The 16,947-nt window shown below is 41.4% G+C and overlaps 1 protein-coding gene across 1 annotated transcript in view; it reads left to right on the top strand.

Moving 5' to 3' along the window:
- Window positions 1-16,528, top strand: part of PPM1E (protein phosphatase, Mg2+/Mn2+ dependent 1E) — a 109,560-nt gene extending 93,032 nt beyond the window's left edge. The window contains exons 3-7 of the mRNA XM_030536632.1: window positions 4,938-5,137; window positions 8,071-8,259; window positions 10,419-10,562; window positions 10,952-11,045; window positions 11,353-16,528. Of these exons, the coding sequence (XP_030392492.1) occupies window positions 4,938-5,137; window positions 8,071-8,259; window positions 10,419-10,562; window positions 10,952-11,045; window positions 11,353-12,425 (1,700 nt within the window). The 3' untranslated portion in view covers window positions 12,426-16,528. The remainder of the gene's footprint in view (window positions 1-4,937; window positions 5,138-8,070; window positions 8,260-10,418; window positions 10,563-10,951; window positions 11,046-11,352) is intronic.
- Window positions 16,529-16,947: the final 419 nt, after the last annotated feature.

Genomic DNA, 16,947 nt, shown 5'->3' on the forward strand with positions numbered 1-16,947 from the left:
TGATTCTTAGAGGCCTTCACGAACCTGAGGAAAATGTGCAATTTGCTCTGGGCTTGCTGATTGTAGCTGTTGCTGTGTCTCACCCATAGCAGGTGAATGGAATAGATTTGTCATTGTTCTGACTGAGCAGCCCTCATTATTTCCAAATTGAAATCGCTTAGACTCTCATAAATATTTGACAGTCTCCAAGGAAATTTTGACATTTTTCAAACTAAGCCTCCACAGAGAATATCTAAGGAAGCTGATGTTTTAAATGAAAACAACTGTAGGTGTCTTTTAAAATGTATTTAAACCTGTAATACAAAGAAGCAATCATACATTGTTATCTGTACCTTGGTGTAGCAGTTACCAAAATGAAACTGGGGACTCCATGCAGGACCATATCGTAATGATGTGGACATATGTAGATAAGTGAAGTTTAAATACACTTTAAATAATGCAAATTAAAGAATAAGAAATGTGAAGAAAGAAATAAAAGTTGATGTCCTGGACCATAGCAAAGTGATGAGTTGATTTATGGGTAATGTAAGATTAAGCAATTCCATCTCACATAATACATTAAAAATCATGGTTTTGCAAACACATGACTAAGTCAAGGAATGAGGGGTTGGTGTCTTGAATAAAAACATCAGTTCTGTGAATTGCTCCAACTAACGGAAGTTTCATTGCAAAGGGTCAGATATTCATTTGACTAATATTCTCAGTGAGACTTACTTAGGAAACCTGGGATAGTTAGAAGAATGTAGTGATTGACTGCTGTCCTGGTCCTGGTCCTGGTCCTGACTATTGTTCATGTGGGGAGGCCATTACACTTTGGGAGAAACAGAGGAAGCTCTGGCAGATCTATGACAGTTGTTTGAGAATGGATTCCTGTTGTAACTTATAGCTCTGACCTGAGTTTATATCAGACTGCTGACTTTCAAGCTGCTCAGATTAGTACAGGACTAAAGAACAAGATGATTTGTAACCTGGTGCTTCTGATGTCCACCTCTACATTGGTCTATACTGGAAGGGCTTTTGTTTTAGAGGTCCACCAAGCTTACTGCTCTATATAATGCAAAAGGTGGAAGGACTTAATATTTGCCCAAATTTGTCTCCTAACCTCAGTTTCTCCTCAAGAGACATTTGGTTCAGCTGGGTGAATGCAGATGATGGAACCTGTGGAGTCCTCTACTAGTCAGGTTTGATAAAAGGAGTCAGAGGTGTGCATGTGGAAGGCAACCTTTTGAACGGAGATGTGATGCAGGGAGGATCCTTACCTTAAAACAGGTATCATTGAACCCACTGATGTATGAAAGTAAGAGTGTGGAATTAGCATATTCAGAGTGACTCTCCAAGCTTTTTGAGAAAATGAGTCTGCAAACCACAAGGAATTATGAGTTCTAGGTGGAATTGGTCATGAATGATTTACTAATCTTTAGTATGTGTTTAGTTTAATTTAAAAAAAACAAACAGGGCTTCAGAGATTTCTTTTTTGAGAGGACAACCCAGGAATACATAACATTGGGAAATCTTTTTAGTGGAGGTAGAACTCCTCATTGCACCAGACATGGCTGATAAAGATCAAAAGGGGCTTGGAAGACAAGACTGAGGTCTTGGCTACACTGGCGCTTTACAGCGCTGCAATTTTCTCACTCGGGTGTGAAAAAACACACCCCTGAGCGCAGCAAGTTACAGCGCTGCAAAGCGCCAGTGTAAACAGTGCCCCAGCGCTGGGAGTGCGGCTCCCAGCTCTGCAAGCTAATCCCCACAGGGAGCTGGAGTACCTGCTCCCAGCGCTGGCACCGCGACAACACTCGCACTTCAAAGCGCTGCCGCGGGAACGCTCCCCCGGCAGCGCTTTGGAGTTTCGAGTGTAGCCAAGCCCTGACAGTAGAATAAGGGCATGTATAGCCAGTAGATTTCACAAAACAGATCTCACAGACCCAGTGCATCATTTTCCCGAGAATTCTTAAATTGGATTACAACAGAAATACAATTACAATAGAGTAAAATAAAATTTGTAGATTGAGACATCTAATGGATTGATCACCCAGCTACAAACAAGGAACTCTTGCATTCTAATCCCAGCTCTGCAGTCATTAAGGCCCAAATTTTCAAACGTGGTCTTCAATTTTGGGTACCTCTTGTTCTGAGTATCCGGCTAGAGACATTTAGAGCCTGATTATTAGTGGTCTTGAGCAACTACATCTAATGCTGATGTTAATTTAGAGCCTATAAGGATCTGGCTCCAGGTATCCAGAGATGGGCACCCAAATAGTGAGGCGCTCAAGATCAGAGGTTACCTCTTAAAATTTGGGCCTAACCTCTCTATCAGTTTTTTCATCTGTAACAGAAGATGATACTTATCCCACATTGGTGTTCTGAGGATTAGGTAATGGTGGTTCAGCACTCTGATAATGTTCAATATTATGTAAGTACTGTTTGCAGTGTTGTAGCCACGTTGGTTACAGGATATTAGAGAGACTAGGTGGGTGAGGTGATATCTTTTATTGGACCAACTTCTGTTGATGAGAGACAAGCTTTTGAGCTTACACAGAGCTCTTCTTCAGGTCAGAAGAGCTCTGTGTAAAGTTAATCTCTCTCACAACAGATGTAGGTGCAATAAAAGATATTAACTCATCTCCTTTACCCATCACTTAAATGAGAGAGATATTACTAAAACTGTTGAACAAAGATAGAGACCTAGCTTAAACCGGTTATTAATAGAAGGACCTTTGAGACCTGTGGATGAAAAGTGCTGTGGAAATGTAAATATCACTTCAGAAATTGTACTTTTTTTCCCCCATACACATTGATGAAGCACTGCCATTCATTACTTGGCTGTCACTAGAAATGATTTGTATGAAATAAATGGGAATCTCTCCTCCATCTGCTGCGGTGAGTCAGGCCTGGTATCAACAGTGAGAGAGATTGGAGAGTTTAGAAATTGACACAAACTTGCCTTTCCAAACCTCCCCCCCCCCCTTTGCAAAGATAACCAATGTTAGGGACAAAAATGTCTGACCTGGGTTTCCTCCTAGCAGTGACACAATTAAGCTGTACTTCCAACACCTGAAGATTCTTGGAGCAGCATTGAGGCAGCAGCAGGAGGGAGATGAAATTCCACATGATTCAGCCACGATGACAGCCGACTCAGCCCCAGCTCAGGACCGCGACATTAACGATTGACTAATTTACAGCTGTGAGGGGGTGGATCGGCTGCTTTGGGCCTCTCTCCTTTTTTTAAATCTCAAGCAGCAATTATTGATGCTGCTGCCACTGTGCACACTCCTCACAGGGGGAGGGTATTTAATATCTCAGCGCAGCAAATGGTTTCTCTCTGTTTGTCCTTCAGAAGGATTTCTGAATTGTAATGAACAGGTGACATTAAAATCAACAGGTTTTTCTCTTAAACATGCCCATGGAAAAGAATGCGCAATGAACTCTGGGGATGAAGTTCCCTGATTGAAGATATGGTTTGGACAGTTCAGGCAGTATTTGTGTTCTTGTTTCACATGCTGCCCAGCAGTGACATTGCTGACAGCACTGATAAGACCTGCATATTCCAGGTATCTGTTGCAGCTTGGTATCTCACTGTGCTATTACTTTGATGACCTAATGGTATCAGTACTTGCCCACCTGCTTCCAAGAACTGATGAGGAGGATATTCCTTCCTCAGCCTTGCTATGGCTTATGTAGCTGAACATGGTAGAAACAACTCTCGTGGTCTAGTGGCTGGAGATTGGGAGGCATCCAGGGTCTTTCCTGATTCTCTGTCTTCTGTTCCTGCTCCAAATAATTAAACTTGGGGAAACTGAGGCTCAGTTTTCCATATATGAAATTAGAATAAATTACTTACCCATTGTGGCACAGGGAAAAATAACCAGAGCTAGAAATAGATCCCAGGAGTCTTGCTTGCTAACCACCAGACACCACATTTTCCCTAACTATATCAGTGACTGTTAACTAGGCCATCATTAGTACATGCTGCTTATTGATACTGATGCTGTTTCTGTAAAATCAGATGTGGAATGGTTCCCTTTGGATATGGTACTTCTGCAGGGCAATTGGAACCACTGGACACAAAGACTTCTGCTGAAATTGGACCCTGGAGACTCAGACTGGTGAAATTGTAATATGAAAAGAGCCTTAGATGTGTTCAGGTCTCCCGTGTTTACTTGCTGCTTTTTCTTCCAGTAAAAGAAGCTAACTAGACTTTCATAACTGCAGAATGGTTAGCGAGTGTCTGACTCTGCACATATTAAGAATGATTATTTTACAAAGTGACAGTTCACCCACCCCTTAACTGAAGGCTGCTCTGGACTTTTCACTTGCTCACACAGATTTCTTTTGGGCTCAACCTACTTTGAGATCTGAAAACAAAACAACATTAAATTATGAACATGTCTCAGTTAATATGCCATTTGAATGAAAACCCATGAATGTGCTTAAAAGAAATGTTATAAACCCTGCTACGCCTTATTAATTGCTGCATTGCTCCAGTTCTGTAGGGGTGTAACTCCACTGACCAAAAACTGGAGCAAAAATATGGTGAATCATGCCCCTTGAGTTGCTTTTTAATGTTGCAACTCATTTGTACCATGAAGTGTTTAAATCCAGACATTGTAGGAGACAGGGTTGCATCCTCTTGTTTGGAACTGCACATAGGTCTTATCAGGGGAAGCATAAAATCTTCTCATTCATTGCTTCTTGCTGATGAGCCCAGTAAAGGTACAGGAGTAGGTAGGATACAATCAGCTGTTACCTGGTGAATGCTAATTATACTGTAGGTAGCGTCCTCTTTTCCCTTTACAGCCAGAATCCAGGGTTTCTGAATTGGATGGCTGAATCTCTCGGCCAGCATGATTTTATTTCATCTTTATAATGCACTTGAGTGACAAATTCTCATTTAATAGCATTCTTAGAAAACTCTTTATTTCTTTTGGCCTCCTCAGAGATTGAGACAGTGAAGCTAGCCCGCTCAGTTTTCAGCAAACTCCGCGAGATCTGCAGCAGCTGGGTGAAAGACTTTCCGCTTCAAAGGAGGCCCTACCGCTATTATGAGACATCCATCCATGCTATCAAAAACATGCGCAGGAAGATGGAAGACAAGCATGTCTGCATTCCTGACTTCAACATGCTCTTCAACCTTGAGGTAAAGGGGGCTGGTGTGGGTCAGTTAACCTACTGAATATGGGTTTTGGGAAATTAGTAAGCATTTTACTGTGCAAATATTTATGGGTCTCACAAAATGCCCATGGCCTATATAGGATGAAACAGAAGCTTTCATAAATACTTAGTGCCTATCCCATCCTGCTGTAGCCACTTGTCCAGTTACTGTGTGGCTGTACCCCCATCTCACTGGAATCTGCATTTTATTGTAAGATTTTCATCCTTCATTTAGGACTAGTTTTGTTCTGTTGTTTAGATGTTGTCATTTACAAGACTGGTGGCCTTCTCATAATCTAGAAACTTGCATTTTGCTGGCAATAGAAGAGCAGAGAGCAGGATGCATTCACCATCATGGAGATTGAGAGCAGCATGAGTTCTGCAATGCTCCTAGGATTTAGTGGCCTGAGACTCAACAGTAACAGAGTTCCCCCAGTGGCAGCCAGTGCATTGTGTTACTAAGGAGTAAGCTAAGGCAGGATCCTCTACTTGACTGAAGATTGCCCAGATAGCAGTTAATCACAAACAGAGAGAGAGGTGATGGTGCAACTCATAACTGGTTACTGCTGTCTAGCTGCCTGCTGAGCCAGGCCTGTGCTGCTGGACTACCATGTTTCTTGGGAGAAACATCAAGAAGTCAAAGGAAGGAAAGGAGGTAAAAAACAGTCCTCCTGAGATAATAGGTTCACAAAAACAGCCACCAGGACCAACTTTTTGGTAGATCCTGGCCCAGGTTTACTTTCATCCATCTCTTCATATCACTTATCAGCAAAACCCTCATGCAAGCTTTTCTTCACGTGTAAAATCTCAGGGCTTGTCTACATCAGAAAGTTGCAGCGCTGGTGAGGGAGTTACAGCGCTGCAACTATGAAGGTGTACACATCTGCAGGGCACCACCAGCGCTGCAACTCCCTGTTTGCAGCGCTGGCCGTACTCCCGTTTTGTCTGGGGTGTAGAGGATCCAGCGCTGGTGATCCAGCGCTGGTAATCCAATGTAGACAGTTACCAGCGCTTTTCTTGACCTCCGTGGAAGGAGGAAGCCTCTGGTAATCAAGCTGGTTTCCTTTCACGGTTTGCTCTCTCGGTCCCGGAGCCACCCAGCAAACCGCAGGGAAGGAGACCTGCTTGCTCGGGGTTCCGGGACCGAGAGAGCAAACCGGGAAAGGAGACCAGCTTCGCCGCGGTTTGCTCTCGCGTTCCCGGAACCCCGAGCAAGCAGGTCTCCTTCCCTGCGGTTTGCTGGCTGGCTCCGGGACCGAGAGAGCAAACCGCGGCGTTCCCGGTTTGCTCTCTCGGTCCCGGAACCCCGAGCAAGCAGGTCTCCTTCCCTGCGGTTTGCTGGCTGGCTCCGGGACCGAGAGAGCAAACCGCGGCGTTCCCGGTTTGCTCTCTCGGTCCCGGAACCCCGAGCAAGCAGGTCTCCTTCCCTGCGGTTTGCTGGCTGGCTCCGGGACCGAGAGAGCAAACCGCGGCGTTCCCGGTTTGCTCTCTCGGTCCCGGAACCCCGAGCAAGCAGGTCTCCTTCCCTGCGGTTTGCTGGCTGGCTCCGGGACCGAGAGAGCAAACCGCGGCGTTCCCGGTTTGCTCTCTCGGTCCCGGAACCCCGAGCAAGCAGGTCTCCTTCCCTGCGGTTTGCTGGGTGGCTCCGGGACCGAGAGAGCAAACCGCGGCGAAGCTGGTTTCCTTTCCCGGTTTGCTCTCTCGTCCCGGAACCCCCCTTGAAGCCGCCCAACAGCGCTGCAGTGTGGCCACATCTAACACCACTTGCAGCGCTGGTTGCTGTAAGTGTGGCCACTCTGCAGCGCTGGCCCTATACAGCTGTACTAATACAGCTGTAACAACCAGCGCTGCAAAATTTTAGATGTAGACATGGCCTCAGACATTGTGAAATGGCAAGTATGTGAAGTAGCTAGGATTACACAACCTGGATCAGTATGATGAAAAAATTGATTTGTATTATGCATTGTCAATTTAATAACCATTTTCTTGCACCTTTAGTTCTTGCCTTTAAGATGTATTATGTTAATGCAAACTGGGGTGGGTTGGTGAGTTGTGTGTATGAATTGGGTGCAGAAGCTGATGTCTCTTGCTACTAGAGCATTGTTTCCTCTGTGAGCAGTTTGGGCAAGAAAGGAAACCTGAGTTGAAGGATTCTGCCTATCTTGATCTGAGAATGTGATCACACTTAATTACCTGATGAGACAATACATATTAATGTATTAATTACAGACACCTGAACTGATGTGGATTGAATAAAAACCGTAGGACTATGTGGCTTCATAGTTTAATGCCCTAGCATTTTATCTCTAAGAAACTGAATTCAAATCTGGATTTATGCATTTTGCTTGCAGCACACGATGGTCTCATCCTGCTGGCTGGCTGTTCAGCTCACAAAGCCTTGCCACACTTTGTTGTGAATGAAAATTTTTATTCAGGAAAAGTTTAGGCATTGAATAACTAAAGCTATAACAAAACAGATGTGAGGTGCATTAGCAGAGCTATGCAGATGCATGCAATTTGTCAACTACACCTCTACCTCGATATAACGCGACCTGATGTAACAAGAATTTGGATATAACGTGGTAAATCAGTGCTCCGGGAGGGCGGGGCTGCGCACTCCAGTGGATCAAAGCAAGTTAAATATAATGCGGTAAGATTTTTTTTGGCTCCCAAGGACAGCGTTATAGCAAGGTAGAGGTGTATATAATCTGTGTATGCATATTCCCACATTACGATAAAGAATTCATATAGCTGAGTTCTCTAGTAGAGATTCTGCCTCTCTAACAGCATTACAGCACTAATGTGAAAGCACAAGGAAGACACCAGTAATCTCAAGTTAAAGGGTTTTAATGACAGTTCAGTTAACCAGCTGCACTGCTTATCTTAGTCAGTTTTTGATTCAAGGTTGTCTCTTGGCAGGACCAAGAGGAGCAAGCGTATTTTGCAGTATTTGATGGTCATGGAGGGGTAGATGCTGCCATCTATGCCTCCATCCATCTCCATGTGAATTTGGTGCATCAGGAGATGTTTCAGCATGATCCAGCGGAGGCACTATGTAGAGCATTCCGGGTGACAGATGAACGCTTTGTTCAGAAGGCAGCCAGAGAGGTGAGTTAGTATCATTATTTGGAAAGACAGAGGGAAAGTTTTTGACTGAAGATTTTTTTTAATATAATTTCTATTTAAAAATGAAAGAAAGTTTTAAGTGAATTTCAAGCTGGGGAGAGATGGAGATAAAACATCCTACACATCTGAATTCAGCTTCTCTCTCAACAACCAGTGCACCCCTGTTCCGGATGGGACTTGACAATCACCATTCCCGTTCCCTTTCATTCCTGTACAACCACATCCCTTGCTTCTTCAGACCTGGTAGGTAGCTTTTTCTGCAGCCAGTACTTGACAGATAGGCTCACTGGCTCTTGTTCACTAGAACTCATGCATGACACCTCTGTAATGAATCTGGAAAGCAGGAAACCGACCACTGTTCTTGAACCCAAGTCTTCAGGGTGATAAATCACCAGATGGCCAGGGATTGCCATGAATCATTTCAGTGAGCCCTCACGAGGATTAGGAAATGACAGAGATGGATTTGGAAAGGAGTAATGTGCAGTTGTCCTGCCTCTCTCAAAGTTGGAGTTCAATTAGGGAGCAAAAGGCCGCAGGCTGTGCAAGAGATGCACATTGTCCTACACCCAGTGCTGTCTCCCAGGAGCCAAATTGGAATCTTTTTCTTCATGTTGCTTTATTCATGGATGTTACTGACTTAGCATCATCTGTAAGGAAACAACTAAGACTTATAAAAATGGATATTGGGTTGAACCTTACTTATTAGTCACCTTTTGGTTCTCTTGTACCTAGAACTGCAGCCAGTGTACCAATGGCACTGTGTAAATTCAGAGTCACTGACTAAAGCCAGCTGATTCTGAACAAACTGGAAGCACTAGATTTTAGCATCCAAAAGAAGTTTTGGTAGAATGGGTATGTACGTAGGGCCTGATGCTGCAGTCCGGGTGCACGCAAACAATACTCACTGACTTTTGGGAGTCACGTGCATGTACAGACTGCAGGGGCAGGCCCACGCCCAGGTCCCTTTAGAATTTTTGAGTTTGAAGTAAGTAAGGTCAAAATCCTCAATTCCATGTTAAATTTCAGAAGGCCTCTTAGATTCCATGGTACATTGTATTTGCCAGCTGGTTACTAGTGAACCTGAAATCTTCACAACCTTGGCCAGTGGGTACTGGGTTGAATCTATGCTGTCAATGACACCCTTCTCCTCCTCCTGAAAATACTTTCCCTTACTACCTGTCCCCAGTACTGCAGTTCTGGCTCTAGGGGGAAAGCTTTTGCTTAAATAGCGCTAGCTCACCTCACACACGGCCTTGACTATTCACAGATTTTTAAATAGGACATCGGTACTGGAATGGAATACAGATTCTTCCACTTATGGGGCACTGGTTCAAATCCAGCTCATGGTGGCAGTGGCTAGATACTCAATGACTCTATTTGCTGGGGAAAGGTCTGAGACTATTGGCTAGTGGATTTGTCTACATCACAGAAACCACCATTACAGTTGGTACTAAGTTCCCCCTTGCAAAGGCCAATGAGTGAATGGGTCAAAGAGGTTTAACTGTCACTCCAGGTCCGGGGTCAGCTGCTGTTCACAGCATAGTAGTCCACTGAATAAGCAGAGCACTTCATTCTCCAGGACTGTCAATTCAGCACCTTTCACAACCACTGAAATACATTTATGCAGGGGGAGGAGCGGTTCCATTCTTGTGTTCTTATACTTTCTGTGTTTGGTCTTTGATTGGTTTTTTTTAATTATTTCATAGTGTCACAAAGACATCACCTTCCTTAGCACTTTTCACATAAGGTGGATCTCAAGATACTTTGAGTGCGTCACTCTCTGAGGTAGTTAAGTTAAACCAATTCATTTTACAGATAGGAAACTCGGTGCCCGAGAGGGTTACACAGTGAAACAGTGGCAAAACGCAGGATTTGAACATTAGACTTTCACCAGACATACAGGACAAAATTGTGCCTTCAATTACTCGCATTCAGCCACGCTGGCTTTGGGGAAAGAGAATGGAATGGTAGCAAATGCAGGACAAATGCAGCCCCATTTCTCTGTCATTTCAACAGCGCTGTTAATTTGAATGTCAGCATGTTTTTCTTTGAGGGAAGCAGTGAAAACTGTTCCCAGGCATTTCACTTCCAGTTTCACCTTCATTTGCCCATTTAAAACTAGTAGATGATATTTTTTCCAGAGCCTGCGGTGTGGCACCACTGGTGTGGTAACATTCATCCGAGGAAATATGCTGCATGTAGCTTGGCTTGGTGACTCCCAGGTGATGCTTGTGAGACAGGGCCAAGCGGTGGAACTAATGAAGCCTCATAAACCGGATAGGGAGGTAAGAATGGCCTGTTTTAACTGAAGATGGATAGCTTTTCACTTTTCGTATTTATTTTCTGACTTCAAAGATTTATGATTGCTGTCTGCATATAAAAGAGCTTCTGTACTACTGATCAACTGCCTTTTCTGTCTCCTTTGGAACAGCTGAGCAAGCACCTGGCCAGTTACTCCAATTACTTTGGATAAGAGTACTGACTTGTAAAAAGCTTTTGTTCTGATTTGGTACGGGGGCAGGATAAAATCCCTGCAGAAGTTAAAGCACTAATCTTTACAGTATCGGCTCAGGACTGCTGTACATGTGAAAACACCAATACATTGATGAAAGCACGCAGGGTCTTTTTTTGGCAACAGAGACCTGATCAACTCTTATGTTGCCTTGCGGTTTAGGATGAGAAGAAGCGTATCGAGGCCCTCGGAGGCTGTGTGGTCTGGTTTGGGGCCTGGAGAGTGAATGGGAGTTTATCCGTCTCGAGAGCTATTGGTAGGAAATGTACTTTAATTCTTGCATCCATTTCTCTTCCCTGTTTTAATTATCTTTTGGTTTCTATTGATCACACTGTGTAATACAACAGATAAATAGAACCAGAAACAACTGTCTCCATTTTTCTGGAAAACAGATGCTGGTCTAGCCTGTTATTCCAAGAGACTCCTCTAATTTAGGGGAAAGAATAATTGGTTCCTGATGTGAGAATTAATAAGAAGGTTCCCAGGATGCCACCTATCATATCACTCAGCATGCCAATCAAAAACCTGAGATTTGAAATAACTTTGCTTCCCATTTTCCACAGGAGATGCTGAGCACAAGCCATATATTTGTGGAGATGCAGACTCCACCTCCACCGTACTGGATGGGTCTGAAGACTACCTCATTTTAGCCTGTGATGGCTTCTATGACACAGTAAATCCTGATGAGGCTGTGAAGGTGGTGGCTGACCACCTGAAGGAGAATAATGGAGATAGCAGCATGGTGGCACACAAATTAGTGGCATCAGCACGGGATGCTGGCTCCAGTGACAACATCACTGTCATTGTGGTATTTCTCAGGGACATGAATACAGCAGTAGATGTTAGTGAGGATTCAGACTGGACAGAGAACTCTTTTCAAGGAGGACAAGAAGATAATGGGGAAGATAAAGAAAACCATGGAGACTGCAAACGGCCATGGCCTCAACATCAGTGCTCAGCACCTGCAGATCTAGGATATGATGGGCGAGTGGATTCCTTCACTGATAGAACTAGCTTGAGCATAGGGTCCAAAATTAACCTATTTGAAGACCAACCCTATTTAGACCTGATGAAAACAGAAGCAAGCCAACCTCAGAATGTCAAACATTTGTTACCAGTTCAAGTGTTTAGTCCTGGCCTACCAAAGGGAGTCAGTTTGGTTAACAGCTCAACAGTGAAGAATGAAGCTCCAAAAAGCACTGCATCTTCAGTGTCTGGACCTACAGATCCAAGGAGATATTCTGCTTCTCTTAGTTTGAGTTCCACAGGGCAGCACATTTACAGAATGGAGGGTTTATTGCCACACTTTTCTGGATTGGAAAAGGAACAATTCAGATCCTTGGGGAAAAGAGTCTCTGCTTTCTCTCATTTCCACTTCTATAATGCAAAGAGGCGATGTGGAGCCAGGCTCAAACCAAAGTTTCACACACATCTCTTTAATCACAAACCTTCCCATATGGAAGGATTAGGTCCATCCTTACCTGTCCAAAGTGGCAGTAAAATTAGGATGTTGGTAAGAAGTTCTCTGTGGTGGAGGATGAATAGTCACAAAGTTTATGGTGAGAATATGCTCTTGAGTCAAAGACAAAGTAATTGTACACCAGATCCATACCTTTATCAGAGCTGCAAAATATAACCATCCTCCTTGTATCCCCGCTTCAGACAACTAGTTTAGTCAATCCCAGAATAAAAATGGCATCAAAAAAATCAAAAGGTGAGTATTTCAGAACTGTGTTATGGTTCCCTGTAAAACTCAGCTCAGATGTAAATAGACCAAGGAATTAAAAAAAAAAAAAAAGTTTGTCACAATAAAACTGCTGGTGGTGCCACTAAGTACACCCCCACAAACACATGCACGTAAGTATCTATATTCTCATTCACTAGACAAGCTGGTTAGTTGGCTCAGGTGAATAGACACAGTTAGAAACCATTGAAAAAAATGCAGCTGAAAATAAAGTTGAACCTGCCTGAGATACGTCTATGGAGCAATATTTTTAGAAAGTTATCCTGTCTTAGAATGCTGAATTTTGTAAAGGGTGGGGGGAGAGTTTCCATAAAGTCCAGGTGGTATTTTCTTCTTATTTTCCTTTGTTTATTTAGACTAATTTTGAGAGAAATCTATAGAAAACCATCTACTTTGCAGGTAAAAAGACTAAAAGCCATACAGGGTATTAACAGGTAATTTAGGAATGGAGAGACTCATGCTGTAAAATCTGCTCTGTTCTCAGACTCAGATTAAGGTACATACAATTAATTTAGCTATTATTTCCTGTAACATATAATATGGAATATGAAAAAAAGTGTGTTTGTATTTTTTAAAAAAAATATTCCCCATGGCTAGAGATATAGCATGTGGGGACTTCATAACTTTTTGGTGCTTTTAGTGGCATTTTTATTTGACAGTTTAGGAGGCTGTTGTCCACTGGCTTTAATCTAACAGGACTGTGGTTAATTGCTAGGAGAATGTCATCACACCTTCATCTCAGATGTTGAAAGAAACTGAGTCTGAGGTGATATCCAGGTACAATATGCTGTCACTAAACTGATCAAACTGTAGAACTACTTGTTAAGAATAATAAACAATTTGATCAGGATTTTGTTTTAGGTTAGTTACTAGACTGCAAGGGCATAATTTAAAATAAAGTGGAAGTTTTTAGGGACGATAAAATGTTGGAGTGAGTGTGACACTATTACTGAATTCTTGTTATTCCCGATAGATTCAGAAAATGGATGTGAGACTGCTATATTAACCTGGCGCGAATGGAAATGCTGTGGATGTAGATGAATGAGGGTGGTTGCTTTGTTTAGCTGAGATCATAAAATGCACTGACAATCCAGAGCTCTCCTCCAACAAATTTAGATTTGCAGAGAAAGATGGAGAATGTGGGTTGCCCATGTCCATCCCATTGAGCCCATTTGCTTATCGAATTATTAAAAAACAAACACCCCCCCCAACCTATCCTTGAGATGTCTTACTCTTAAAGAAATAGTTAATTAGAACACAAAAGTAATTAAAAACTGCTCCAGTTGAATGTATTGGACAGCATATTAGGTCTCCTGCCATGATAACTAAGTATGAGAATACTCATTTGGCACTGGTATGAATATAAAATGTAATTCTCCAACGGCATTTAATTTTAGCAATGATTTAATATACCACTCAATCTTAGCAGTAACGCGTTAAAAATCAGCCTTAGTTAGCCAGAATTTGTTAAAATATTTAAATGTTAAGTAGTCAGGAGAGTCTAAATTATTTGAAACTGTAAGACTTGAACTTTACTGATCTCAGCTTCCTCTTTCAGTCAGTCTTTTAAAAGTCATTTGATGAAATAGTAAAAAGCTGTAAGCAAACAGGAATTGAAGTGTGATTTGAGATTCCTGTAATTATTTTGCAGTTTTTTTAAAACCACAAATATTAAGGAGTCATTGGCTCTTACATTTTTGTCATCTTACAAAGCCTTAGATGTTGTTAACATTCTTTTCAGATGTATTGTACGTTTCTAATCAGATTTACTATGGAAATTTGAGAAACCACAGAATACTAAAGTATGCTGTTGCCTTTCATTGTTTAAACTTCACACTAATATAGAAGATGCATTGAAAGTCTCTTCTGTTTGATGTACATTTACTGGAAGGTGATGTAAGTGCAATTCCTTGTCCAAGTAAATATATCAAGATAAAGTTATGGATGATAGAACTTCCCAATGTGCAAGACTGGTTGAAAAGTAATGGAGTGAGTGTATGCTCTCTTGTCAAGGGTGTAGTTCTTTAGGTGTGGATTCATAAATGATCATTCTGCTTCTCAGACCATTTAGGAGGGAAATTGCTATCATAGTTCCTATGTGGTTCAGTGCAAAATATTGTATAAATAGCAAGTGTACATTTCTTCACTATATTCATTTAGAGTAGACAGGAACCATTTGTAAGGTAAGTAAGTCTTTTAAACTTCTATAATACATATAAAGTAGTGGTTATTGGTCTGATACATGCTGCTCTTGATTCTACACACTACAAAAAAGCAGTGCTTTGTGAAATGCAATGTTTTCTCTTAATGCCACTGGTGATAGGAAGTAGTTCTCTTCAGTTCAAAATCCTGTGCCCTTATTTGCTGCTTGCTAACGTAAGCAATAAGTCCCCCTCTAACTAATGGTATTTAAATGTTCTGTATCTTGTATTTGATCGTCCATCTGGTGATAATGTAAAAAAAATTAGACATATAAAAGTATCTATATAAATGTATTTAACTGTTAACTCTAAGATCGTCTGTGACTTGTTTTGTAATTTTATTGTGTATCTTAGTAGCGGTGAAACTTGTATAACCTTTCCAATAAAGAGCTGAAGTATCCCTTTTTCAAGTTAACACAATCTGCATCAGTTTCAGTTACCTATTAAACATGTTTGCAGGAATAAAAGGTAGGTAGTGAAAATAAAATATTGTGTTGGTTTTGAGAAATGGACTTCAGGCTTTTTTGTCTGAAGCAGTTCAGAACTCACTGGTATGCTATTCACTGTGAGTATTAAAGGGATTAATTTAATCTTCCCTCTAATAGTTTCCAGTGTACACTTTTTAAATGTGCAACTCTTGAGGAATGTCTGCTGTTGCAGAGAGCAGTTTAGCACCAGACCAGGGAGCTGTTAACCCATTTCAATTTGCACTAAAGGTGAGTGGAAACATGTAAATAACTTTTCTTTACCTAAAAGTGCCATCAATTGTCCTTGCAAGTAAAAATAATTCATTATTTATTTAGTTTAGTCTGCAGTGTAACATTTAAGGACAATGTCAAAGCAGATTTTAAACTTATACCACATTATAGTGGTACATTGTCAAACTCTGCTCCATTTTTGGAACACAGTGAAAAATGCATTGTGTTATGGACAGAAACATGAGGTACAAGAAATTCAGTGTTAACAGATATGACTGCTGTAGTTCAAGTCCACTATGCTATCCTACCCACCACTGGGTAATTCCTACTCTTGCAGTGTCCTGTTGTAGCACTGAGAAAGATTGATCTAAATTAGTGGCTGTTTTAGCACGCTGTATTCACTCATTCAACACTATAGACAAAGCCATTGAAGGGGATACTACAGCTTTGTTCATACCTACAATTTAGGGCAATCTTTCTTTGGCTCATAAACTCTGCAACAGCAAATAAAAAACTTTCTACCCTTATAGCATGCAATATATAATAGTGAAACATAAATGCAACCTCTAACTTAAATGTTTGTCCTTTTTCCAGTCATTGTTAATCAGGCTTAAAGCACTGTAGCTGCCAACATTAAAACAGAGAGAAACACTCCCCTTCAAAGATTGAGTTCAAATATTTATAAGTTGCCTGCATTTGTTTTCTTTTACTTATATCTTTCTTTGCTGCATTTCTTTACCTTTAAATTAGAAGAAACTGAAACAGGACTAGGGGAGGTTGGCAGAGATTGATCCTGTCTTCTTCTCAAAGTAGTAACTTGTTTTTAAAACTCCAGGTGTGATACCAGCTCTTACACAGGTGCTCCTGTTGAGATACTTGTGTTCTCTTGTTCATGAATTCTAATATGTTCTTTATGAAGTGATTAATTTAATCATTTTTATGCTACAGTGTTGGGATCTTTCCATTTGCAACCTTGTTCTACAGCTCATGAGGTCAGTTGTAATCCATGTAACAGTCATCCATATTTTATTTAAGTGTTTACGGATAAGGACTATATTGAAATTTTATCAATCTTAATAAAACAATTAAAACATTTTTCTATGGTCTGCTGTTCTGAATTTGTCTTTAAATAAGTAAACTCACATTCCTTGTGCTAAACTGCTTCTGTACAATAGTCTAATGGGATTTTACTGTTTAGAATTCAAATTGATGCTCTCAATCTAGGGTTAAACTGCTTTTACCTACTACTGAAAATGCATCTGCGTGTCATATGCAGACTAGAAAGCAGGAGCATCTGACCATTGTGGTGCAATTTAAACAAATCTAGACTTAAGAGTAGGTTGTATAAATGCTTTAAGGTTGTAGCTTCCTAAACTGTAGCTTAATTAGTATCTTGTTAGCTCTCTCTAGGGGAGCTACGTATTGAATGTTCTCTTATCTATTTTATAACAAAGAAAGGGATGTGCAGGATTTGAATGACATTTAGTTGTAACAGTTCACTTTGTGCCACTTTCA

This window comes from Gopherus evgoodei, chromosome 17, assembly GCF_007399415.2.
Source record: "Gopherus evgoodei ecotype Sinaloan lineage chromosome 17, rGopEvg1_v1.p, whole genome shotgun sequence".
Taxonomy (NCBI): Eukaryota; Metazoa; Chordata; order Testudines; family Testudinidae; genus Gopherus; species Gopherus evgoodei.